This window comes from Rosa chinensis, chromosome 2, assembly GCF_002994745.2.
Source record: "Rosa chinensis cultivar Old Blush chromosome 2, RchiOBHm-V2, whole genome shotgun sequence".
Lineage (NCBI taxonomy): Eukaryota > Viridiplantae > Streptophyta > Magnoliopsida > Rosales > Rosaceae > Rosa > Rosa chinensis.
The window spans coordinates 47,177,786-47,203,108 of NC_037089.1; the positions used below are offsets into that span (position 1 = coordinate 47,177,786).

Here is a 25,323-nt window from a genome sequence, read left to right on the forward strand (position 1 = left end):
TGACCTGCAGGATTTCCCGCTACACCGTTGAAATAGTGTACCGGGATTGCAACAATACAAACCCGGTGAGCTTGACAGCCCGTATGAGTAAACGAAAGGATTGCACGATTTAAAGTGACAAAATCAACTCAGGCATAAAATTAACTCAAGCATTTTCTTTCTTTTGCATTATAATTGAAGTGCACAACGTCACTTCAAACATCAATCAACTCACGCCTCACAATGACCACTACAACACGACTACACGTTCTCTCTCTAAAACACAAATGTATACTCATGGGCATGCGATTTTTATTTTAATCCCCCATGCGGTATAATTATACTCCAAGGCATACGATAACTCACGTTATCCCCCTAGCAGTATAGTGTACTCAATGGGCATACGATAACTCGAGGTTATCCCCCATGCAGTATAGTGTACTCAATGGGCATACGATAACTCGAGGTTATCCCCCATGCAGTACAAAGGCAGACAGACTAGAGCTCTAACTGAATCGTAATGTGTCACCTTGGCCAAGGTTCACCTTTACGATAATATTTGCCTCAATTCTCTCAACTCCTCATTTATCTCATCTCAACGACTCAACTATCACACTTTACTCAAATACTCATTCTCATACTCAACTCAACTATCACACTTTACTCAAATACTCATTCTCATACTCAACTCAACTTATAAGATAATTTATATCTTCACAAGAGTAATGCTCGAATCATAACTCATTTAACCATATCAATACTTCATTCAATATCACACCATCCAATATTTATTCCACATAAATATTATATACCAAACCATTCCCTCAGGAATGATTACTAACACCACCATAGTTCACATGCATTAAAACAAAAATTCATTTTTATAAATAAATCATTTTACTTACCTATGGACCGGAGTCAAACAAGTCCATATAATTTAAAACAAATATTTATTTTCATAAAACAATTTCCACAATTTCATAATTGAATAAAATCACCGAATTTCGGTTCGTAATTGAACCATGTGCGATTTACTCACCTCGATAATCCCGCTGCGTCTTCAAAATAACACAATCACACCAAACTCGCTCGCCCAGTAAAAACCGTCAATCACCTAATCAAACACGATCTTAACTTAGGAATCATTCATAAACCACACGTACATGGAAATCCAACGGTCGGATTCTAAAATAAAAACGATCCAATGGTCGGATCGAAATTATATGATGATCCAACGGTCGGATCCTCACGGATCGCCATTAGGATCATCCTCCAAAATTATTACGAAGATCCAACGGTCGGATCTTCCTGAATCGCCTTTAATAACATCTCCACAGATTTATATGAAAATCCGACGGTCAGATTCTCACGAATCGCCTTCCAAAACACCATTTCACAATTATACGAAGATCCAACGGTCGGATCTTCGCCCGTGACCACACAAAGTCATCGGTACAGTCATACGATAAACATATTAAAATTACAAGTCCATCTGACGGTCTGATCTTCACAGATCACAAATCGAACGATCGAAATCGATCGAAATCGTCAAATTCATAACTAAATCATACGTTACCCAAAAATTATGAATTACTTAAGCAAACGATCGTATCGAAACGTAGAATCTAAAAATGTAAAGAAATCACATTTTTGACCCCCGGAGGTGGCCGGAAAAGGGCCGCCGGAGTTTGGACAGAGCCGCCGCCGACCACCGCCAATGGTGTCGGGGCCAGGCTGCTCCTCTTCATCTCATCAAGCCCAACAATTTTCCTAACTAGCATGAAGTCTGAAATTGAACGGAAGTGGTCGAAAATTACCTAGAACAGTTGAAGGTGGCCGGAAATTTTCCAGAAACCGGCGAAGAAATGCAGAAACCGGCGAGCCAAGATTTCGACGTAAAAACTTCAATTTCAGGCCTCTATTCCTTCTGGTGAGTTGTTAAGAACATCAAGGTGAACTCACTGGTTCAAGAATAAATCAAAACGATGCACTACAGCTCGAGATATCACGATCGAAAGGTTTTGGTTTCGGATCGAAAACCGGTCGAGCTCCGACGAACGTGAAACCGGTCACTTCAGATGCGATCCTTCCGGTATGATGATCAGCAGGTTGAGGCGAGTTCATAGAGCTAAGGATCGGAAGTTTTGGTGGCCGGAGCTAGGAGAAAACAGGCGTTGACTAAAATCGAACTCAAATCGAAACAAGATTGCCGCCGCCGTTAGAGGCAGCTCCGCCGTGCAAGGACACTTCTGGGAGTTTCAGGAGGTTGAGGTGATCTCGAGGATGAAGTTTGGTGAGGATTGGTGACCGGTAGCTTGAGATATCAATCTTGGAACCAAAACGAGCTCAAACCGGGCGGAGCTTCCCGCCGCCGCTGGTGGCCGTGTTGCGGTTCAAGGCTGCCACCTGCAGCTGCGCAAGGTCGAGGCGAACCTATAGGAAGTGGTCTGGGGTCGATCGATGGCCTGTGGAGCGAGAACAAGCTTGGAGAATAAATGCTCTGTTCTTGGATGGTTTCGGACGAGAGAGAGAGAGGGTGAGAACTGCAGTTCCTTCCACCGACACTTCTCACTATAGCAGCACCCAGCTTTTCCCTTTATTGCTCAAAACACGGGAACATGCTCCTCTTTTCCTTTATCCACAGTAATCCCACTATCGGTTATTACATAAGAAGAGTATTTTTATTTATTTATTTATCTTTCCATTTTTCTCTCTTTGTCTTTATTTGTCTTTTCATATAACTTAACAAAGTCTATTAATAATTTAAAAAAGTTGGAGGTCTAAATATCAAATTTGGTGGTCCAACTAGAATCACCCTCTCTTAAAATAATGGATGTATAGATCCAACTATAATAATATATCAATGACAAAAAAAGTAAGTGTGTGTGTGTGTGGCAATCTACCATTCTTTATGTTGTGTGTAATGATATATGAATAATAAGAGTAAACTAATCAGCCAAAATGTTGCACAAAAATAAAGTAGTAAACTGATGACATAATTTATTTCATATCTAATTTACAAAAGAAACATGTGTGTATGTATCATCTTAACAATACAATTGAAAATGAACTTAATTAGCTAGAAGGTAAGGCTTCCAGAGCTATAGTGATAAAAAAAAAAAATTATTAGATGAAAGTAGAGGTAGAGGCAGAGGAAGATAGTGGGAAGATAGGTCTAAGATAAAATGGATGAGTTTCACCTATTGAGAGCTGCTTTTTTTGTTTTTTGGTGAAGAAATTTTTCATTTTTTGAGTGAGAAAAAATCCATCAAAATCTCTTAGGAAGTGGTTGGATTGTTTTTTAGTTTTGTTATGTATAAAAAACACTATAAAATCCTTAAAAATCCAGCATTTAATAAAATCCTTAAAAATCTGTATACTTTTGAATATCTGCAGATTTGAATGGATAATTCTAAATCTTAATTGAATACATTAAGATTTTAAAAAATCTTATAGACTCTTAAATGAATACACTTCCCTTATTTTAAGATTCTTGATAGTAAACTTCGCAGAAAAAAAATCCCTGAATAGAAGTTTTAATCTCTTTATTACTTAGGGCAACCGATATGGTAATCAATAAATATGATACATATAACATCACTCGATCAACAGGGAAACCTAGGTTTCCTTTGTGATTAGTCACTTATCCCATACCTACAGACCGGGCACCGACCGTTGCTCTTGACCCATGGCACAATGCATTCCTCATGAAACATATGGTTACATGGGGTGAGCATAACCTCTTCTTTAGGCTCAAAATCTTCCAAGCAAATGGTACACCTCTTACCCTCATTTCTTCCTATGCCACTGTCTTGAACAGGAGTACCTCTATAATACAAGTTGACCGTTGGCGATATTCTCCGTGAAGGATTGTATATCTGCTTCCTGAGCTTCTGCAATGCCTTCTTTTGCTCATTATAGGTCAACCTGGAGTCGGCTTCCTGTCTAGGAGCTGCCAGAGTCCATTGGCCGCTGATGATCTGTCTAGTCCTTGGATTGTCGAGGAGCAAAGCATGAATTCGGGAACCTGGTGGTGCTAGTGAGCTGCAAGAGAGGGAAAAACAAAAATATGAACGAGTAATAATATGAACAGTTGAGTACATCCATCTCACCAAGATAATATTACCCATCGAGAATTTCAGATGTCTTTATCGAATTTAATGGCTGTTCGAGATGCGTTAATTAGTAGATCGAAGACAGTATAAAGCTTAAACCTCAATTCTGGTATAGTTTCCTAGGGTGTTCTTAGAAAACTTGGCAATGCATCTATTCCAAAAGCAGCAACTTGATCTATTTAGTACTGTGAACAATACACTGCATATATAAGTACAAACATACCTCATTAATTAGCTTTAGCAATCCAAAACCACCCCACCCTGTGTACAATTCAGTGTGGTATATATGAGCAGTTTTTAGTAGTGATTATTCTGAATACTTACAAAGTATTGCATATTATTAATTTAAGTCTTTGCAATTTTGCTATCAGTAAAGTCGAAACGTTACTCATGGAGATTATATATGCATTCAAGTCAGTTCGAGTGATATGTGAGTGAGAAAGAGTTATGAGGATATAGATTACCCTGCAAAGCCCGGTGGTTGTGCTACTCCTATCGCTCCCCCAAATGGCCTCCTTGTTCTGGTAACCTGGTGATCAGTTAATGTTACGAAAAAAATGTACGATCTCTTCATCTTTGATAATTAAGACATATATTCATAGCTTCTTAAGAGAAAGATATATATATATATATATATATATATATATATATATATATATATACAGTCCGTCTCAGGTGCGGACGTCCGTACCGAGCGGACGGTGCGGATTTCCTGTTTTCGACCACTTTCCGGCCACATTTTTACATCTTAACCGTTCAGTTTTTAGGTCCTACTGTATAGATCACCTATGAAAAATTTCAGCCAATTTGGTGATCGTTAAGGCATCCAAAACTGCAATTTACCATTATAAATACGAACGGTTCCGGTTCGACAGATTCGGTCCGTTCGTGTAAAATGCAGTTTTGGATGCCTTAACGATTACCAAATTGGCTGAAATTTTGTAGAGATGATCTATACACTAGGACCTAAAATATGAACGGTTAAGATGTAAAAATGTGGCAAGAAAGTGGTCGAAAACAGGAAATCCGTACCGAAAATTCGGTACGGACGTCCGCACCTGAGAAAATTCCTATATATATATATAGAGAGAGAGAGAGAGAGAGAGAGAGAGAGAGAGAGAGAGAGAGAGAGAGAGTATTTACTTACTCGGGTGACTTGGAAGGTATTTGACAGGGGCTGAACAGGTTCCTCGAAATGCCAGTGATCATTAACATCATCATCATCAATTGAAAAAAAGTAGTCATATGGAGTAAGATGGTTAAGAGGAGAAGAAAGGGAGGGCGGAGGAGGAGAAGAAAGGGAAGGTGGAGAAGAAGATGGAAAAAAGTAGTCATATGGATTATCATGGGTACGAGGAGGAGGCGGAGGAGGAGGAGGAAGAGAAGGAGGAGGGTAGGCAAGTCTCGGATTAAATGTGGCTGAACTGTTAGAGTTGGTTCTTCTGTTCATCATGTCTTCGTTCTATTAAATCCGCAAAACTTTGGTTACCTCCCTAGTAGATGCAATGCTTGTGGTTTTGGGATTTTTAAGACTTTGTAGCTTTATAATTCCTTCCTCTGCTCCAAGGTCATTCACGCATGAATTGTTCTGTGGATACGTACTCCTCATTTTTCATCTTTAGCTTTTATACATTCTCATCTACACTTTTTCATTCTGATGCAAAGTGGTGAAGTATGTGATCGATGTTTCTCCATCCTCTAGATTCTTTGGCAAATGGATTGAATGAAACATCCATAAATTTTACGGAAAGTAAGATAGGAATCGATGCTTATACATACATCTATATATCTTTTTCTTGTTCCTCTGATGGATGTGACTAGGGTCCAACACATTCTACGATTCAGATTTGCCTACTACGTACAATGTCACTCACCGGTACATGCGTGAACAATTATCATCCGTTAATTAGTACAAGTTGCAGCAAATCAGCAGACTTCATGTTATTTGGTAAATCTCTACAATGAATAAGGTTGTTGATGAGCTGAAAGTCTGAAACACTAAGCTGTAAACATTATCAGAATACAAAACTGCTTTGAAGACTTTCAGTTCAATATATCATATTTTTAGAGAGAAGGCAATGGTGGCGGCTGGCCTTTCCACGATTGGTTTAGAGGTCGATTATGGAGCTGGATCCAGCCCCCTGCTGAAGTCTCTAAAGCTCTCATTGATGACTGGTGTCTCTCTACTTGTAACTCAAAAAAGAGAAAAAAGAGGAGTAACATTAGATAATTAAGGGCTAAGGTAAACACTATTCACATATAAATTACGAATGAAAGAATATGCAACATTTCAAGTACTCACGAAACGAAAAGTATGTTACTTGAAATGTTTACTTTACTTAATACTAAAATACTAAATTTCAAATGGTACGTTGATATTGCAATTCTGCTTTTCTCTGGAACTAAAGTCCAGTAGTGCTTTAAACTTTATTCCTAGTGATATTTCAGTTCACCCCAAAAACTTTTCCGAGGCATCTAAGAGGCAACAATATATTGCTCGTTCTTTAGATGCTCAGCTTTCACTTACTTCATTAGGGTTCATTCCCTTTGAAAAACCAGTCCGTAACCATCAAGATAACCTTTTTGAAATGCCAAAAGCTCTGTACAAACAGACAAAATTATTATTATTATTAACAATAACTTTATTCTCAAACTAGTGACATTAACAATAACTTTATTCTCAAACTAGTGACATTACAAAGGAACCTGTCACCAAATGGCCCATAACGTGCCTAAGCATACTGGATGTTCCAATGTTTGAACTGTCCACTCCTACCTTGCCTCTATTAGTTAATATAATAATCCTCAAGATATTAAAATGTTCTCAAATCCAACTATGTTTAAGAGTTGAACTAGCAGAAGGAGCATGAGGAATGTGTGTGTGTGTTTTTTTTTTTTTTTCCTATGTCAGTGAGAATCGAACTCAAGACCTTTATAATGTTGGAATTATAATTTACTAACATGTCACAAATCACGGGCAAACACAAACAATAAAGGAGGAAGGAGCATGAGGAACGTCACTTACATGAGCTTGTTGTTGCTAACTCGAAGTAGCTTCCTGGGTTGCATACGTTGCTGCTTCAATTGGACCTTTTATCAGTGTCACAGATGGAGTACTAGTTATTGTAGAAGAACCATTATCAAAACCAGAGGTACTTGGTCGAGGTTTAGTAGCTGTCTTTTGCCTCTAGACATGAATTTGACCTCTGTCTGCTTGATGGTGGAACAATATGGTGGTGACTAGTGAAAGAGATAGTGATGAATTGTTAATGGTGAATTGGTGACTAATGATGAATTAGTGATGGATTGCTTAAAACGATTGAACGTTGAAGATTGAGGACGAGGAATTAGGAACGTTGAAGATTGAGGATGAAGAATTAGGAATTAGCATTTGGCTTTTCAGAAGTGAGAACGTCATATACCCAATCAGTATATGGGCTGATTCGTTGTACTGGGTGACGTTTATGTATCTGATTCCAGTCCACTAGAAGTTGCACTTGGGCCAGTGATTTTAGAATAGACATGATCTTGTACTCCAATATTTGTTGAGGGGGTGACATATTAACATGTCATTAACAATTCCACTGGCAATATCAGTATCTTTCTGCTTGTACTCATTCCAGTCCTTCCCAAACAGACACTTGTGGACCAGCACAATATTCTGTTTACTGCTTTATCTTATAACTTGGTATATGCTTCGGTTAAAGTCGAGCAAATGATATCATGAAAAATTGATTATGTGAAAGACCAAAAGTAATCACCAGATAAATTAGGAAAAGTATCAGTCTGCACTCTTTCTGGACCAGTAGAATAGAATTGATTCACTGCTCACTAGGTCCAAGGTTTTACAATCATCTCTAAAGTTGACGCCAACTGCATTAAGAAGTTGCTTCTGGAAATTTCTTCTGCACATGAAGTCTACCAATTTCTTCTGGACATTTGCTGGTACCTTGTAATCAAAGTTCTGATTGCTGATATAAAATGTCGACGAATGCTCATATGTTTACTTGCTCATTGTTGAAGACAAGCAGAAGTTCCAGAATATTGAACCCACACACATGAAAGCTACACGGGCTTGAAGAGGTACAACCCTGCACAGAGGCATTTACAGTAAATTACTGTGTTTACAATAGCATTTAGTGTATATTATCACATAAAAGTCAAAACTACTAAATTTTGGCACTAAAAATTGTAATTCTATAAGAGTAAGTTCCTGGAATACAAGTGTCTGCATACAATCTGTCTCTGTCTAATTGGGTCATATAGATAACTAACTAGATTTCCCGATGTTGAGAATGAAAAGCTTCTGGGCAAGTCAACCCTATTTGTTTTACATGAGAACTATAATATACAGATCGATAGATACATATATATTCACATTGTTCTTCATTTGTATCTTACCCTCTAAAATGAGATAATGGATGTTAATGTGGTTCTACTATATATCAATATGGATTTTCTTTAAAGTCACCCTCAACCATTACAAGAGAGCAGAGGATGAAGCACAATAATGTACTATGTCACAACTCTCAGAAGCAATGCATAAATTTCTCATGCCATTTAGAAGGGGAGAAAAAGCAGGAAAACCAAACTAACAAGAGGAGAAAGTACCAGAAGTTTAATAGACTGACGGGTATCCAGAACCTAAATCCTGCATAAGAAATGATCGTGCTCATAATTGTAAGAAATCAGTTCATGAACTCTGATTGGAGGATCAAGTGAACAAAAATAATGATGGGAAGTGCTTTTTACCATAAAGTAATGTGGGAAGAGCATCTTTACGGTATTTATCTGGAAGCTGTGAGAGTTTCCCTTGCCATAAATTGTTCCATGCAAAAACAACAGCAATCACAGATGGACCAAGCACAACTTGGTTCAATAAAACCTGTCACGAAAAAAGCAATAAGGTCACTTCTTTGTGGGGTTTGTCCAAGGTCCTTAAAAGTCATAATACCCCAACACTGATAATGAAATGTAACGACAATTGTACCTTCAACAAAAGGTTCACTACTGTTTTCTCTGGCAAAGCATGATCAAGATACTGGTACCAAGCATATGAGCCAGGGCCGTACAACACAAACCCATAGGAAGTCATCCGAAGTGCACGAAGCCAATCGTGGTCTGATAAGAGAACTTGAGTAACATCCTAAGGAAGCGCTTTTGGTTAAACATTAAACTCAAAGGAGCCTCAAGAATACTTAAAAAAGAAAAATATTGATACAACAATCTATACATAAAAGACATAAACTATAACAAGTAAAAATAATAAACTAGACTGGAGTTATAAGGGCCTTAGGATTGGAAAAGATTAGAACAATTGATTCATCACTATAGTTAACATGCCTTGAGGATGGAATGCCCATATCAATTAGGAAGCACACCATAAATTCTCTTACATGTATATTTTTATCTACAAGAAACAGATACCAGTGCCAAATTTATTCAAAATTTAAACCACTAAGCCTTGAGCAATTCATCACTGCACCCTCTAGAACCAAGACACCATGATGACACGACAAGCTTCAAGCTGGAAAGTTGTGGTCTAATGGTGCCATCCAAAGTGATAGATTACACTTAAATAATTTCTCGTTCGTATCCAGCTACCTATCCATCTCAGCATCACACGAGCCTTGATTCAATTACCGTCTTCTGTGGATACTTTACTTGCCCTATACATTTGTCAATATGCAAAGCGCGAGTACAAATATTTCGTTTTTCCGGTAAGACAAATACCAATTCTTTTCATTCCAACTACAGTTTATATTCACTGTCCTTTCCCCATCCAAGCAAGTATTATCAGCAATCAAGCAGAATGCATATACCAAAATTGGACATCAGCACTTATTCAACTTAACAGAAACAACATTCGAGTTCCTCAATTTGACATAGTACACACATACTGAGCATAGACATGAGCATTTGCAACAACCTTGACAAAGTTATCTATAACAAAACCCAGCTACAAACCTATGCATGTGAAAAATGTCTCAATGAACTGTTCCTTACCCAACCATAAACAAACAGAACAATAAAAAAACAGAATATAAACCTCATTACATGTCTTCATTTCTTCTTCTTTTTTAAGCTCAACTTTTTCTACATTGTCTCAGAAACCAATCAAAAACAAACCCAACACAACGAAAACGAGACAAGTTACGAAACCTGAGAGGTGGGTGTGGAGCCGCTGCTTTGTTGGTCTAAAGTGTTGGCCTTTCTCCAGCGGTCTCTGAGCTGAGCAATTGTGTCTCCGGTTAGGGCCAGTGAGCCAGCCGTCACTGCTTGCTTTAACGGGAACCGGAAACAGGGTCCTCCGTTTGCCTCGACAGAATTGGAGGATTTGGAATCGAATCGCTTTCTTTGTTGTTTGGGTTTCTTTGGTAGAGAGTCCCAACCCCAAAACCCGCCATGGCCTCCACCTCCAAGAACATGCATTCTCCAAATGGAACAAATACCTGTGTTTTCCGTTTAATATTGAACCTGGTCTTCGTTTGGGCCCAGACCAGTAAACCAATGGGTGGGTTTCGGCCACACTTTTTCTTTTTTATCTTTTGTTTTTCTGTTATTTATGAGTTCCACTTATCATATTCATTGCTTAATTCTATCCAACAAAACACTCACTGTTTTCTGACTTGCATATTAGGTTTTGGATTGTCAAAACAATTCCGTACTTATATCTTGTAATTGTTTCTCATGTAAATAAACTTTCATTTCTCCAAAAAAAAAAAAAAAAAAACTGTCTTTTGATTTAAATTTAATAATGGGAATAATATACAATTAAATTAATTTCAACGGTCTTATTATTCTCTGTTATTGGATTTTAATCTAACGATATTTTAGCACAATTGAGCAAAATCCAACGACAATTTAGCACAACTGAGCAAATAATCAACGAAGTAGATGAACAAGACTATTATTTATTTATTTATTTTAATTATTTTTCAAAAAAAAAAAAAAAACTAAAAACTGTGGTGGAGTGGTGGCGCGCGCAATTGCAAACCTAGTCTAGGTTGATGAAATGGAACCTTTGCTACCTTGGACTTTTGGGTTTGGGCTTTGCTTTTGGGCCCAAGTGGGTCATTGTGTCATTATTGGTACAGCTTTAATTTTCTTGTTTTCTTTTATTATTATTTGTTTGTGGGATATAACTTTATCCTGGCAATAAGTCCCAATAAGTCCCAACTGATATGTGGTAGGGTGAGGCAGACTTGGTCCTGAGCTGCACATCTTGTGTGTCTTGTCTTCTAGGTTGGCGACGAGTTCCTTGCTTCATCAGATACTCCTTATATAACTCTTTGCTTTTAATTTTGACTCGGTCTTAATCTTTTACTTTATAGTAATGAAGTTAACCTATCCCATCATTTATATTTAAAGTACTCACTGAAAAATTTAATGAATTTGTTCACGCATCAATATCATTACATTTTAAAAACTTAAAAAATTCAAAGATTAGCGTGTTTTTTGTAGTTTGTTTACATATACGACTATCCATTTTATTAAACACACTTGCAGCTGTCCATGATATTTTCTAATGCTTTACCCACCTAACTAGCTCTTCTGACTTTCTGCATACAGCCAATACTAGAAATTACTTAATATTCCAAGCATTCACAGAAAACTCAGAACTTCTTTGATTATTGCTTGCCCAAGTGCTTTTATCTTGGAACAATTTTCATTGCTTTTTTCCAACAAAAAGACCATGGCAGTGGTGGAGATCTTTCTGGCGTCATTCCTTAAGGTGCTGCTTAATAGGCTGACGGATGACTTCCTCAATTTTGCACGACAAGGGGGTATTGACAAGAAGCTGAAAAAATGGAAGGACATGCTGGCTGCAATCGGAGCTGTGCTGCATGATGCTGAAGAGAAGCAACTGACGAGCGAGGCAGTGAAACTGTGGCTAGATGATCTGAAAGACCTGGCTTATGATGTGGAAGATGTTTTGGATGAGTTTTCCACTGAGATGATACACCGCAAAGTCAAGGAGCAGCAATATGGGGCTACCATGAGCAAGGTACGAGGCTTCATTCCTAAAATTAGATTTAGCTTCAATTTTAACTCCAAGATAAAGCTTATTACTGATCAGTTACAAGACATATCTGAACGGAAAGACAAGCTTGGTTTGACTTATATTGGGACAATATCTACTAGTAAGGAATGGCTAAGGCCACCGAGTTCATGTGTGTTGGGTGGAACACCTGTTGTTGGAAGAGATGTGGACAAAGCAAAGATTGTTGAGTTTCTCTCAAGAGATGAGCCTAGCACAATCAATTTTCATGTTGTTGCCATTGTTGGAATGCCTGGATTGGGGAAAACAACACTTGCTCAGTATATATTCAATGACAGTGATGATGATGTCCTGAAACAGTTCAATCTTAAGGTCTGGGTATCAGTGTCGGATAACTTTAACATTGTACGAGTAACTAAGCAATTCTTGAATCAGTCACGTCCCAACACTGTCAATGGAAGGAATTCAGTCAAATTCAAGATGGCTTGAGAAAGGAACTAGCAAGTAAAAAGTATTTAATTGTTTTGGATGACATTTGGAACTCATGTGACTATGATCTATGGATGACACTACAGTCCCCTTTTCATGCTGGTGCACCAGGAAGTAAAATAATTGTGACAACACGTGATGCAGGAGTTGCAAAAATAGTGAGAGCCATTGATGTTCACAATTTGGACTATATATCAAATGATGATTGTTGGAAAGTATTCAAGCAACATGCACTCTTGGATGTTAGTAATTGCGGACCACAGAACTTTGAGGTATTTCGGGGGCAAATTGTTGCCAAATGCGGTGGATTACCTTTGGCTGCAAGAACTCTTGGTGGTCTTTTAGGTTGTAAAGAAATACATGAATGGGGAGAAATACTTGAAAACAAGCTGTGGAGTCTATCTGATAATAGTAACATTCTCCCTGTGTTAAATTTGAGCTATCATTATCTCCCTTCAGATTTGAAAAGGTGTTTTGCTTATTGCTCGATACTTCCACAAGATTATGAATTTGAGGAAATGCAGTTGATCCTCCTATGGATGGCAGAGGATTTAATTCCACAACCGAAAGACAACAAACAATTGGAAGATTTAGGTGCTGATTATTTTCGGGAGTTGTTATCTAGATCATTCTTTCAAAATTCAAGCAAAAGCAATGCACGATATGTAATGCATGATCTCATTAGTGATTTGGCAAGAAAGATCACAGGAGCGATATGTTTTAGATTGGAGGACGCACAGAATAGTTACAGGCAAATTAGATCTTCTCCGAAGGCTCGTCAATTGTCTTACATTTCTGGCATATCTGATGGTGTTCAAAAATTCGAAGCCTTTGATCAAGTCAAACATCTGCGGACTTTTCTACCATTTACTGTTTCAACACTGCCAGGTTTTCGACATTGTTTGACTCGTAAGATCACTCATGATCTAGTGCCAAAACTGCCATACCTAAGGGTGTTATCTTTTAATGGCTATGGAATCACAGCTCTGCCAAAATCGATAGGGGAGTTGAAGTCTTTACGGTATCTTGATGTTTCTCATGCAGTAATAAAGGATTTTCCTGAATCTGCCAGTACTCTTTACAACTTACAAACATTGATAGTAAATGATTGTAATTTTTTGAGAACACTACCTACAAACATGAGGAATCTAATCAGTTTGCGTCATCTTCACAATTCGAAACTATATTTGTTGGAAAGAATGCCTGGCCAACTTGGTAGTCTGACAAATCTGCAAACATTGAATAATTTTCTGGTGGCCGAAAGTGGAGATTCAGGGATAAGTCAGATCGGTCCCCTATTGCATCTCCGGGGGACATTGCATCTTTCAAGATTGGAGAATGTGAATGATGCGGAGGATGCAAAGATGGCCAATTGTATTAAGAAGGACGAGCTTGATGAGTTGGTACTCGAATGGAGTGAAAACAGAGAAATGAGACTAGATGTGCTTGACATGTTGCAACCTCACAAAAACCTCAAAATGCTCACAGTAAGGGGTTTCAGGGGATTGCAATTTTCAGCATGGATTGGAGATTCTTTATTCTCTAAAATGGTGGTGGTGAGGTTAGAAAATTGTAGAAACGGCCAGCTCTTGCCACCACTTGGGCAATTGTGTTCTCTGAAAGAGCTATATATAAGAAAAATGCCTGGAGTGGTAAATGTAGGGCAGGAGTTTTATGGGGAGGGTAGCTTGCCTTTCCCTCGATTAGAAATTCTGGAATTTGAGCGGATGGACCTTTGGAAGGAGTGGTTTTCCTATCAACAAGATCAGGGACTTGAAACTTTCCCTTGCTTGAAAATGCTTTCCATCAAAAGCTGCTGGAAACTGCAGGGTCGGTTACCTGAGAACCTTCATTTACTGTCCACGCTTGTGATTCATCAATGTGAGCAGCTAGTGGTTTCAATCACAAATTATACAAGCCTTTGTGAATTGAAAATAAATAATTGCAGACAGGTGATCCATAGAAGTGCTGCTCAGTTTGAGTCGCTAGAGGCCCTAGAGCTTTCAAGTGTTTCAGAGTTCGTACTCCAAGCAGAGGAATTTGTGAAAGGGTTGACAAAAACTAAAGATCTGAAGATTACAGTTTCTAAGAAGCCGACATTTTTAAGGGAGAATGAGGATAGATTACAGGAAAACCTGATTTCTGTTCCTCATTTCTTCATTGGAAGCAACTCCCACCTTTTTTTGTTTCATTACTTATCATCACTTCAGAAACTTCACATATACGACTGCCCTAGTATAATTTCTTTTGAAGAGGTTTGTTTTCCACCTTTTCTTGCAGAAATAGAGATTATGCGTTGCCATTCTCTTGTGTATTTCGCAAGATACCAGATTTCCCCACAACTGAGAAGATTAAGTATCTGGGTTTGCAAAAATTTTAAATCAGTAGTAGAGATTGAAGTAGGAAGTACTCAGACTTCATCTTGTTGGTCTTCCTCATCTTCTGCTTCTACTCCTTGTATGATGCAAAAGGAGACAACTAGTCTCGAGGACTTGGAAATAATTAGTTGTCCCTCTATGACGTCCTTAGGCTACCTACTAATCAGGACACTTAAACATCTTCGGATATCGGCCTGTGAAAATATGGAGAAAATAGTCGAAAGGTTCCATGATAACATTCTTCTTGAAGAACTTCAATTATGGACATGTCCAAATCTTAAATCCTTCCCGGAGGGTCTATGCCACCTTACCAATCTTCTATCACTATCGATCATAAACTGTGGAAGTTTTGTTTCCTTTCCAACAGAAGTGTTTCCAAGAAGCGCCTTCAACTTGAGGAAGATAGAGATTTCCAACTGCCCTAATTTGGAGGGCATCCCCAAAGGCTTGCAGAACCTGAACTCTCTTCAGGACTTTCATGGTTTGGCGTCATTTTTAGATGAGGGTTTTCCCACCAATCTAACAAGACTAGTAGTTTGGAAAGTCAAGAATTGCAAGGCGCTATTGGAGTTGGGATTGCACAGACTCACCTCTCTTAGAGAGTTGTATATCAGTGGTGAAGATCCAGATTTGGTGTCCTTTCCACCCGAGGACAAGATGACACCACCCCTGCCCAAATCTCTCATTCAAATCGCAATTGCCGACTTCCCAAATCTTACTAAACTCAGCGAAGGCTTTCAATTCCTCACCTCTCTTGAATATCTTGAAGTATCTTCTTGTCCTAAACTAGCATCAATTCCAGAAGGGGGTTTGCCTCTTTCACTTAATCGACTTTATGTCATTCAATGTCCTCTGCTACAAGAGAGGTGCAAACCAATGAAAGGTAGATACTGGCCCTCTATAGCCCACATCCCTTGCATAACTAATGGAGGCATGGACATCCGGTTCTACTCCCTCCAAGGTACTTGCTTCCAATTCAGAGAAAACTTTATTAGTTTTCACTTTTCAGTAATTAATTTCCAACTTCTTTATAATGATATGAATACATTATATTTTCCACTTGCAGAGAGCTGATCCAGACTAAGCACAAGTGCACAACACATTCTGCATGTACTTAAATGTTGTACAACTCCTTACACCAGTTACTAAAGAGGAGATTACGGTAAGCAAGATTCTGTTTTTCCTTACAAATTACTCAATAACATTTATTAATCAGAAAATTATTATCAGAATATCATTCTGAAACCTGTACAGTTATTTAGATATTTATGATCATCTTAATGTTTTGTTATTCAACCTCCTCATCCACAATACTTGATACAGAGCTCGAGTGTGGGACCTTGTTTTACTTGTGCATTTGTATCAAGTTCATGCCAGTATGATTAATTCTACATTTCTACATAAACATCATAATTTATTAAAGTACGTAAAGGATTTAAGAAACTCAAACCCCTTTGTTTTTTGCATTTTCTATTAAATGATTAGTTCTACATAAACAATATAGTTTAATACAGTTAAGTACGTTGTTTTTTGTTCATGTCCTTAAGCATATGTTGTTTGCAGATGCTACAGCAAGCTAGCTAATGCAGAAACTTCCAATTTATGATGTCAAGACTTATAAGCCACTGTTAGCGTGAGATGGTACATTGTTTCCCAAATCCCTTAAACGAAGTTTGGAAAGGGAATTCAATTCATTCCTGAAGGCTGCTTCCCTTGTTCAAGCACAACTTTTAGTCCATCTAGGTCCTCGACTACAAAACAGATGCAAATGGAGTAAAGGACCAAATTGGTCCTCCATATCCACAAGACCTTGAATACTCGAGCATCAAATTCTCATTCTGTTGTCCCAGGTACTTCAATGTCAGAAAAAGTCAAAACCTTTATGTTTTTTTGTTTACTGTCGTAGGAAAGAATCTGTTTAATTTGGTTTTACTAATTTCATAGTTCTTTTTATACTAGTCTCATTTTCTTATTTGAACAGTGAGCTAGGCTTCTGTCAAACTATATTCCAAATGCAAAGAGGTAATAGTAAAATGTTCAAAGGTTGGAACCCATTGCAGCAAGCTAAACTTAAGGGAGAGACTAAGAGATTTGTGGTAAGCAAGATCATACTCCTTTTATTCTTAACGAAGTACTAAAGATCTTACATTTTGTATGATTTATTTTCTATCAGCTGTGTTACTTTTTCCAGTTGAGTTGAGATTTAGAACCATCTAAGTCATCAAATTTTCTTGACTATTAATAGATAGACTCTGCTCAGCGTCATATGAAAGACTAATATTCATTTTCGAAAAGTTATTATATCTTGTCAGCTGCTACATATGTTTGGAGCAACAGTACTTTGGATCATGCCTTCTTTGTATATTCATCGATCAACCATTAGTTATGTGCTAATCTAACAATCCATGTAAAGCCATATATAATATAAATTGATAGAGAATCCACATGTAAAACCAACTAAAACCTTTCTTCATTCTTATTCTTCAGGTGTTATGTTGCATACTGGAGTCTGACGCTGGATCTTTTTTCAGCCATTGATCACCGGTAAGAAGCCACAGTGACTTATGTATGAATATTTTATACTAGTCTTTTATGTTAAGACTTCAGACATTTATATTTCTCTCACAGACAGCTGCCAGTTGAGACTCGAGAGTATTGACAGGTAATGAGATCATTCACATGCTAGACGGCAATGCTAAGGCTGCATGTTGACTGTGGTGAGATTTTGGAAGCCTATAGTGAGATTTCTCCGAACGAATTTGAGAAAAAACAGGAGGCTTTAGTATTGATCGTGATCGAGCAAACTTATTTTGTAGATGCAGTCTCTTGATTGTGACGTTGGGTGTAGTTCCGGTCCTGTGCCTAAAACGAGACGGTAGAGAGATTATTTGGTAGTGTATGAGAGAAAGAATTTGTTTCTTATCATTGTAGTTTTTTCTCATGAAACCTCGAACAATAGCCCTTCACAGCTAGCTAGCTGCCATGACAATTGGAAGCTTCGTGGTACTTCCAATTTCAAGAGCTTATTTTCACTTATCGATTGTGCCTACATCTGTTAATTTGAAGGGTGAGATGTGGTAAGAAAGATCGTCATCCGTTATCTGGTCTTAAGAAATGAAATATATAAATTAACTGTTGTAGGAGAATAAAATTGTGTTTATTATTGATAATAGGAGCCCTTTATATAGGGAGTTTACAGAGTACACAAAAGGTAACAGAATCGGAATACAATTAGTATACCTAGGGTACTTTCCTATTACAACTCTAAACCCTAGTTTGAAGAGGCACACATTATGTCGATATCCTTCAACACTCCCCCTTGTGCCGCTCAAACTTGGTAATGACGCTTTGATTGTTGCCTCGTTAAAAACCTTGCCAGGTAACAAAAACCCTGTGGGACAAAAATAACCCTGGTCGAAGGACAAAAAGAGCACAACACGTCCTTCACTCTTCGAGATCGAACATGTAGACATCATGCCTCCCCCTGATGTCAATATCTCCCCCTGATTGCTACAATCATGGGAGTTTGGATAACTTTCTCAATCCGATGCTCTTCACATGTTTCTCGAAAGTGGATTTTGGTAACGACTTAGTAAATAAGTCCGCTACATTATCCTCTGATCGGATTCGGTTCATTTCAATATTTAGAAATGCTTGTTGTCATTTCAATGGAGGGAGGAGGAGCACGGAAGGTGGCATTTTGCCTTGTGGGGTCCGATCCCACACTTCCGTCATCTCTTTTCTCTGTAGAGATAGAACAAGCCCATATCAATCGTACCTCTCAAATATCGAAAGATTGTCTTTATACCATTCTAATGGAGTTGCGTTGGCGCGGGGCTATATCTAGCCAACAAGTTCATAATAATTGAGGTGTCCGGTCTTGTATTGTGCTAAGTACAATAATGCGCCTATTGTACATAAGTAAGCACTTCTGTTATTAACACGTCTTCGTCATCATCCCTGGGACGAAACGGATCCCTTTTAGGGCCAAGACTACGGAAGACCATGGTGCATCTTTGACTTTATCAAAAATGTCTATTGACATGGTATACAACTTCTGAATCTAGACAGAACCGTGTTCTCCCAAGGTCCTTCCTCTCAAACTCGGATTTCAGATGTTCAGCGGTTTCCCTTAACTCTCAAGGGTTCCAATCATGTTTATCAACATAAACCGCGACAATTGCAAATCCGGAACTTGTCATGGAAACGCGTGGGCATAGTTCACCATATCCCTTCCCAATCAAGTAGTCATTTTAGTGAGCATTTCAACCTCGTTGCAAATGCGCTCCGTGGTCTAGAGCCACTTGACTTGGGTAAATGAAGTCCACAAGAACCTTCATTGTATTCCGTATCTAGATCCCCATAAAGATACGTAGTGACCACATTCGTAAGCTGCATGTTCAGTTATTTGGAAGCTACCAAACTGACAAGGTAGTGGAGTGCAATGCATCCATTACGAGAGAATATGTCTTCTCGTAGTCGATTCCAGGGCGTTGTGAGAAACCTTGCGCCATAAGGTGAGATTTCCATCTCTTTTTCTCATCACGCTATCTAATGAAGACCTGTTAATGTCAATAGGTTTTATGTTAGGAGGTGTTGGCATCTCAGGCACGAAATCCTTCCTCTTCGTTAGTGAATCCAATTCAACCTGGATCGCATCTTTCCATTTAGGCCAAGTTTCTCTACGTTGGCATTCTTCAACGGAGTAAGGTTCGATGTCATTGGTCTCAATAATTCCACGTCCTCATGTACACTAGTGTAGTTCGTAGAGATCTCTATATTCTTAAGAATTGGTTCTAACATTGAGGCGTCCCCCAACGATGTCTCTTGGACATAACCACAATCCAAAATATTCTCATGAGACGGATTATGAGTATCAATGATCAATGGATCAAGTTGTGCCAAACTCGCTCTCTTCTTAGGGCGAGAATCCATCGAACCTATGGGTCTCCTACTCTCTCTAGCGGAACCCCTGGCCTATGACGCCATTATGCCACCTTTGTGGCGTCACCATACTACCATCCATGGTAGTGGTGCAGTACCCATCTTCTCTAGGTGGCACCATGTCCTCTTGTGGGGACATCAATCCTTGCAGGCATGTTTGCAGCAGGTATATGTGATCTCGTCACTTTTAGGGGATCAAGATGAGACATAGTGGGGACAGACCACGACAATTCCTGTCGTTCCTGTTGAACATTGACGTTCTAATCTCCCCTAACGACGGGAAGACTGTCTCATCAAAGTGACAATTCGCAAATCCAACAAAATAGAGATCGCCTGTCAAGGATTCTACATAGCGGACTTATAGTTGGAGACTCATGTCCAACAAATTTATATGCATTCGTTGCAATGACTCATGTTGATGCGATGTGGCGACGCAATTGGCACATGAACCGCACACTCAAATATGCAAAAATACGAGATATTAAACTCGAACCCAGTCACTAGCTGTAACGCAAATAAAAGTTGAGTGGCTGCTATGAGTCGTAGACGAATTAGCATAGCTGCATGCGTTATTGCATAACCCAAGCGGAAATATTGGTGCGCATTACCAATGTCTGGGCTACCATTGTATTCATTTAATGGTGGCTTTTCCGCGAGACCAATTGGGTGTGTACATGGGAATATGATACTTGATATCAATACCCAAAGATATGCAATAGTCATCGAAAATTGTCGATGTAAACTCTCTAGCATTATCAAGTCAAATTGACTGAATGGGATGATCTGGGTAGTGAGCCCGTAGCCATATGTTATGTGCTAGGAGTGTAGTATAAGCAGCATTACGAGTGGATAATGGCACAACACGTGACCAGCGTGTTTGCGTATCAACCAACACCATAAAACATCTATATGGTCCGCAAGTTGGTTGATCAAATCCATAGAATTCCCTTGGATTCTTTGTGAGAATGAAATTATTTCCTCAATCTCCTTTGCATAGGATGGTCTCAATCCTAAATAACAGGCTTTACAGAACGAAACATGGGCTTTATAATCAACCGATAAAGGTTTTGGTGAAGCCATAGTGTCACAATAGACTTGAGAAGTAGATAGAGGAGTTTATGGCATCAATGCCATGTATTTTCCGCAGGGGGTAGGCGGCACTGGCCATGTATGGCCTATCTTTGCACAATCATGGCGCCATGAGGCGCATGTGCAGCTCCTCGAACCAATTTTTGGTTCTTACTTTTCTTCGTTCTGAAAATGGATGTCCGTGTGAGTCTTTAATACACGGATCATCATGTCAAAGCCTATATGTGCCAAAATCCCATAAGTCGTCTCTCATGACATAGTTGGATTCAATAACTCAAATAGTGGTTGCATACAACCCACTAGAGCGACACATAAGTTTCTCTAATACTCGTTTATGTCCGTAGTCATTAGAGGTGATGCAAAGGAACTCTGTCCATTCTCATAATGTGTTTCCACATGAAAACCATTGGCTCTTATATAATACAGTTCGAATTAAGGTATGTCCAAGATATTAAGTAAAAGAATTGACACTTTATTAATAGCCAATGATTACATCAAAGTTTCCAAAGTCTAATCCAAAATAAAATCAAAGTAAGACACATTGTAGTCACTCTATCCGTTTGGTAACTCCAATCAAATATGACCAGGAAAGTGGAGAGAGATGTTGGTGGAGCGAGGCTCTCTTAAGTACCAAGAATCTCAATGACTTTCCTAGACATCACATTTTATTGGGTCTGCCACATAAGAAAGAGTTAATACAATTGTCATTTATTGACTAAGGCAAATTGCCATTACAAAAGTTCTTGGAAAAATAAAAAGGACTAATCTAATCAAAGTCTGTTGCATCCATGTGCACTTCATCTTCAGCTTTGAAGTCCTCTATGGTGAGATTGACATCTCCACCATCTTCTTCTTCTCCTGCAAGGTACACTTCTTGCTCTCTCAGGTCCCTATATGCCCTGTAGCTTGCAGCTAGTTCCTCGCTTGCCTTGCATTGCTTGAACCAATGCTCAATTGATCCACATCGATGACACTCATCATTGCGGCTGCCTCCCTTTAATTGAGGTGCACGTTGTGCACATTGCGGGCGTTCCCTAGGAGGGTTGGTGCCACCACCACGACCCATTGAGCCACTATTACGGCTAGGGATACCACGACCCCCTCTCCCACGTGTGGCATTACCACCACGTGTATCCGCACCAAACTTGCGGTTTCCTTCCTGGTTAGGGCGGTTATATGGGCCCATACGTCCCTCTTGTCCCCCATTCTTAGGGTACCGCTCCTTGCGCCCTCCTTTGGGTGCATTATAATTCGCCTCATGAACGCTCTTAGTTCCAATGGGCCTTGAATTATAATTCCTCACGAGTATGTTATCATGTTTCTCAGCTACAGATATAATATTAATAAGCTGATGGAATCTCGTGATCCGTCCAGCATTGACTTCAGTACGGTATTGCTTTGATACCACAATGGCTGAAACGGGGAAGGTGGAGAGAGTTTTCTCAATTAGCTCTTGCTCTGTGACAGGTTGCCCACAGAATCTCAACATGGATTGTAAGCGAAGAGCCTCTGAATTATATTCAGCAACAGACTTGAAGTCAGCAAAGCGCAGATTGTTCCATTGAACCTTCAAGTCAGGGAGGAGGGAATCTTGGACATTGCCAAAGCGCTCTTCTAGCGCTACCCATAGCTCTCTTGCATCCTTGATCGACATATACTCCAATCTGAGTGCCTTGTCCATATGGCGTCGCATCAAGATAACTGCTTGAGCATGCTTTGTAGATGTTCGGTTGAACATAAGATCCGGGTTAGGTGCCTGGATTATGGGTAAAATTCCCTTTGAAGTGAGATGGTTCTCAACATCGGTTACCCAACTGTGGTAATCCGAGCCTGTTGAGTCAAGCATGGGAAAGTCGAGTCTAGGTTTATTCGACATCCTGAAAATATGAAGAGAAGATATATTAGTTTCGGAGCTAAACTTCCACAAAAACTAAAATAATAAGATTTCCGAGCTATGCTACCAGGAAATCAATTTCCAAGAATCTCTTTTGGATTAGACCAACAATCATGTTTTAATATGGTCACAATTTGATGCTTACGGACGCTCTTAGTCCAAGCATTGTGAACGCTCTTAGTTCACACGAACAATCTTAGTTCTTACGAACACTCTTAGTTTATACGAACACTCTTAGTTCGTTAAGCGTGAATCCCCACAATTCCGCTTTGTTAAATACTCAAAATCATTTGGCAACATATATTCTAATATTCTGCATAAAATAAAAGAATTTAAAATACATGAAAGCAGCAACCTTAATAAAAACTTACGTGATTATTCTTGGGTTGAATACACGCGCGTGTTGATGCAGGCGTGTAACTAAATTAGGATTGCTGGAATCTGGTCGGAAATTGGCAGTTGGTGGGCTGCCCTTCTCTCTTTTTTTTTTTTTTTTTTCTTGCCCCCCTTTTTTTTTTTCTCGCAACCCAGGCCTGCTTCCCCTTCTTTTTTTCTTTTTCTCTCTCTCGGCCCAGGCCTGCCTTCCCTTTTTTTTTCTTTCTTCTTTTCTTCTTTTCTTTTCTTCTTCTTTTCTTCCTTCTGGTTTTTGACTTTGTGTCCACCTTCTTCCACCCTTTTCCTTTTCTTCTCGTCTGGGCCCCCTTTCTTTTTTCTTTCTTTCTTTTGCTGGCACGTGGGTGGGAGATTCTTCTCCCCTTTTTTCTTTTCCTTTTCTTCTGGTCTTCTCCTTCTTTCTTTCTTCTGGTTCTTCTGTTCTTCTTTTTTTTTTCTCTTTCTTTCTTCCGGTTCTTCTCCCTCTTTCTTTCTTCTGGTTCTTCTCTTCTTCCTTTTTTTTTTCTTTCTTTCTTCTGGTCTCCGATCTGCAGCAGAGGTGAAGAGGTGCGGTGGCTGGAGTGGTGCGGTTGGACAGCAGTGGCTGCGCGCGGACTGGGCTGCTGCTGTTGCTTACGGAGGCGGTGTGGCTGGAGGCTGCGGCGAGGCTGCTGAGGTGCGGAGCTATAGGGCTGGTGGTGGACGGCCGGTATGGAGTTTTTTTTTTTTTTTGGTTTTGGGTTGGCGGCAGAGAAGAAAAATGATTTTTCTTCTAGGGTTTTTTTTTCTGAAGCTAGGGTTAGAACTCGTGCTGATAACGTGTTGTAGGCATGACCATTGGAGTTTGAAATTAATTCATAATGAAAACCGTAGACATGACCATTGGAGTTTGGATATTAGGAATTAATTAATTTAGGCTGGAATGCTCCTCTGAATTTAATTAATTCCTAACCATATACTTGCCTGAGTGGGATGCTCTATAGTGGGATGCTATATGAAACCACCAGTCATGCAATCAAGATGAACAAATAAGAAAATGGAAACTTCAGCAGTTGTATCTGCTTAGAACTACTAATTTTCCTTGTTTTAAGACACGTATCCTAAATAGTTTATAATATCTTACATAACCTATTTACCACAATACAAGGATATTACTGATATATAGCATCCACTCAGGCAAGTCTTTGGCATTGTAGTTTCATAGACATGACAGTAATTTTCTGATCCAAAATCATTAAAGTAACTTAAAAGAATAAAATACAATGATGCAATTTCGTTGCTCACATATATTTCGTGAAGGTAACCAGGTGGCTGATGCATTGGCCAATTTTGGCGCTTCTGGTACGGGCTTTACTTGGTTTGATTCATCTCCTAGTTTCGTTAATCAATTTTGTTTAAGAGATAAGTTGGGTCTCCCTAATTTTCGTTTTAGATGATTTCTTTTGTTTTGGAAGGCAGAATGATGTCTGTCATTCCTCATCAGTAGTATTTTACTTCTGAAAGGTGCAGGATATGTCCTCCCCTCTTACTTGTATTTTCTTTTACTTTTAATAAATATTTTTCCTCGCAAAAAAATATTAAAAAAAGAAAGAAAAAAAAAGAATAAAATACAAAAATTGAAGCTGTATGCTAACTGCTCACCTTACTTAGGGAAATCAAGGTGTCAGATTGACTTATGTCACCACTCATTTGTCTTCAATTTAAGACCTCTATAGTCTCCCGCGGCAGCTTCAACAGTTGCAGCATTTAAATTATAATGCTTGAATAAATATTAGTTATTCCAATCATTTTTCCAAGGCTAATTGCTACTGACATCAAACTCTACATTCTGCAACATTATTCGGCAAAAAAAAAAAAAAACATAAAAAGGCAGTGACGAGAAGAGAATAATAGTAATGGTGTTACAGTTCACTCTTAATTGCATCCAGTTTACTACAGTATGCAGAACGATCCGAGACACAAGAATTGTGGTACTCACGATAATATTATACTGAGATTTTTTATAGAATGTAGAGATGAGCAATCTACCTGCACATAAACACAGTACACTCGAAGTAATAC

General features: G+C 38.9%; 3 protein-coding genes across 5 annotated transcripts; 1 reads left to right on the forward strand and 2 right to left on the reverse strand.

Annotated features, from left to right (window-relative positions):
* Positions 1–3,503: 3,503 nt before the first annotated feature.
* On the reverse strand, positions 3,504–5,743 carry LOC112189523 (RING finger protein 44). The gene is made up of 3 exons (XM_024328866.2): positions 5,242–5,743; positions 4,559–4,623; positions 3,504–4,023 (listed from the first exon to the last, which is right to left on the reverse strand). The coding sequence occupies exons 1-3, from the start codon at positions 5,545–5,547 to the stop codon at positions 3,615–3,617; spliced, it is 780 nt and encodes a 259-aa protein (XP_024184634.1). The 5' UTR covers positions 5,548–5,743; the 3' UTR covers positions 3,504–3,614.
* Positions 5,744–7,801: 2,058 nt separating this feature from the next.
* LOC112187797 (protein sym-1) lies at positions 7,802–10,588 on the reverse strand. Its single transcript, XM_024326732.2, has 5 exons — positions 10,257–10,588; positions 9,085–9,240; positions 8,847–8,979; positions 8,706–8,745; positions 7,802–8,185 (listed from the first exon to the last, which is right to left on the reverse strand). The coding sequence occupies exons 1-5, from the start codon at positions 10,524–10,526 to the stop codon at positions 8,098–8,100; spliced, it is 687 nt and encodes a 228-aa protein (XP_024182500.1). The 5' UTR covers positions 10,527–10,588; the 3' UTR covers positions 7,802–8,097.
* Positions 10,589–12,635: 2,047 nt separating this feature from the next.
* LOC112185367 (putative disease resistance protein At3g14460) lies at positions 12,636–18,064 on the forward strand. Of its 3 annotated transcripts, none has more exons than XM_024323606.2 (6): positions 12,636–15,924; positions 16,030–16,125; positions 16,527–16,813; positions 16,945–17,059; positions 17,451–17,507; positions 17,592–18,064. In XM_024323606.2, exons 1-2 carry the CDS (start codon positions 12,660–12,662, stop codon positions 16,035–16,037), a joined length of 3,273 nt encoding a protein of 1,090 aa, XP_024179374.1. In that variant the 5' UTR covers positions 12,636–12,659; the 3' UTR covers positions 16,038–16,125; positions 16,527–16,813; positions 16,945–17,059; positions 17,451–17,507; positions 17,592–18,064. The 3 variants fall into 3 exon arrangements, with proteins under 3 accessions (XP_024179374.1, XP_040369293.1, XP_024179375.1); XM_040513359.1 differs by having other exon boundaries at positions 17,596–18,064; XM_024323607.2 differs by having other exon boundaries at positions 17,626–18,064.
* The last annotated feature ends 7,259 nt before the right edge of the window (positions 18,065–25,323 follow it).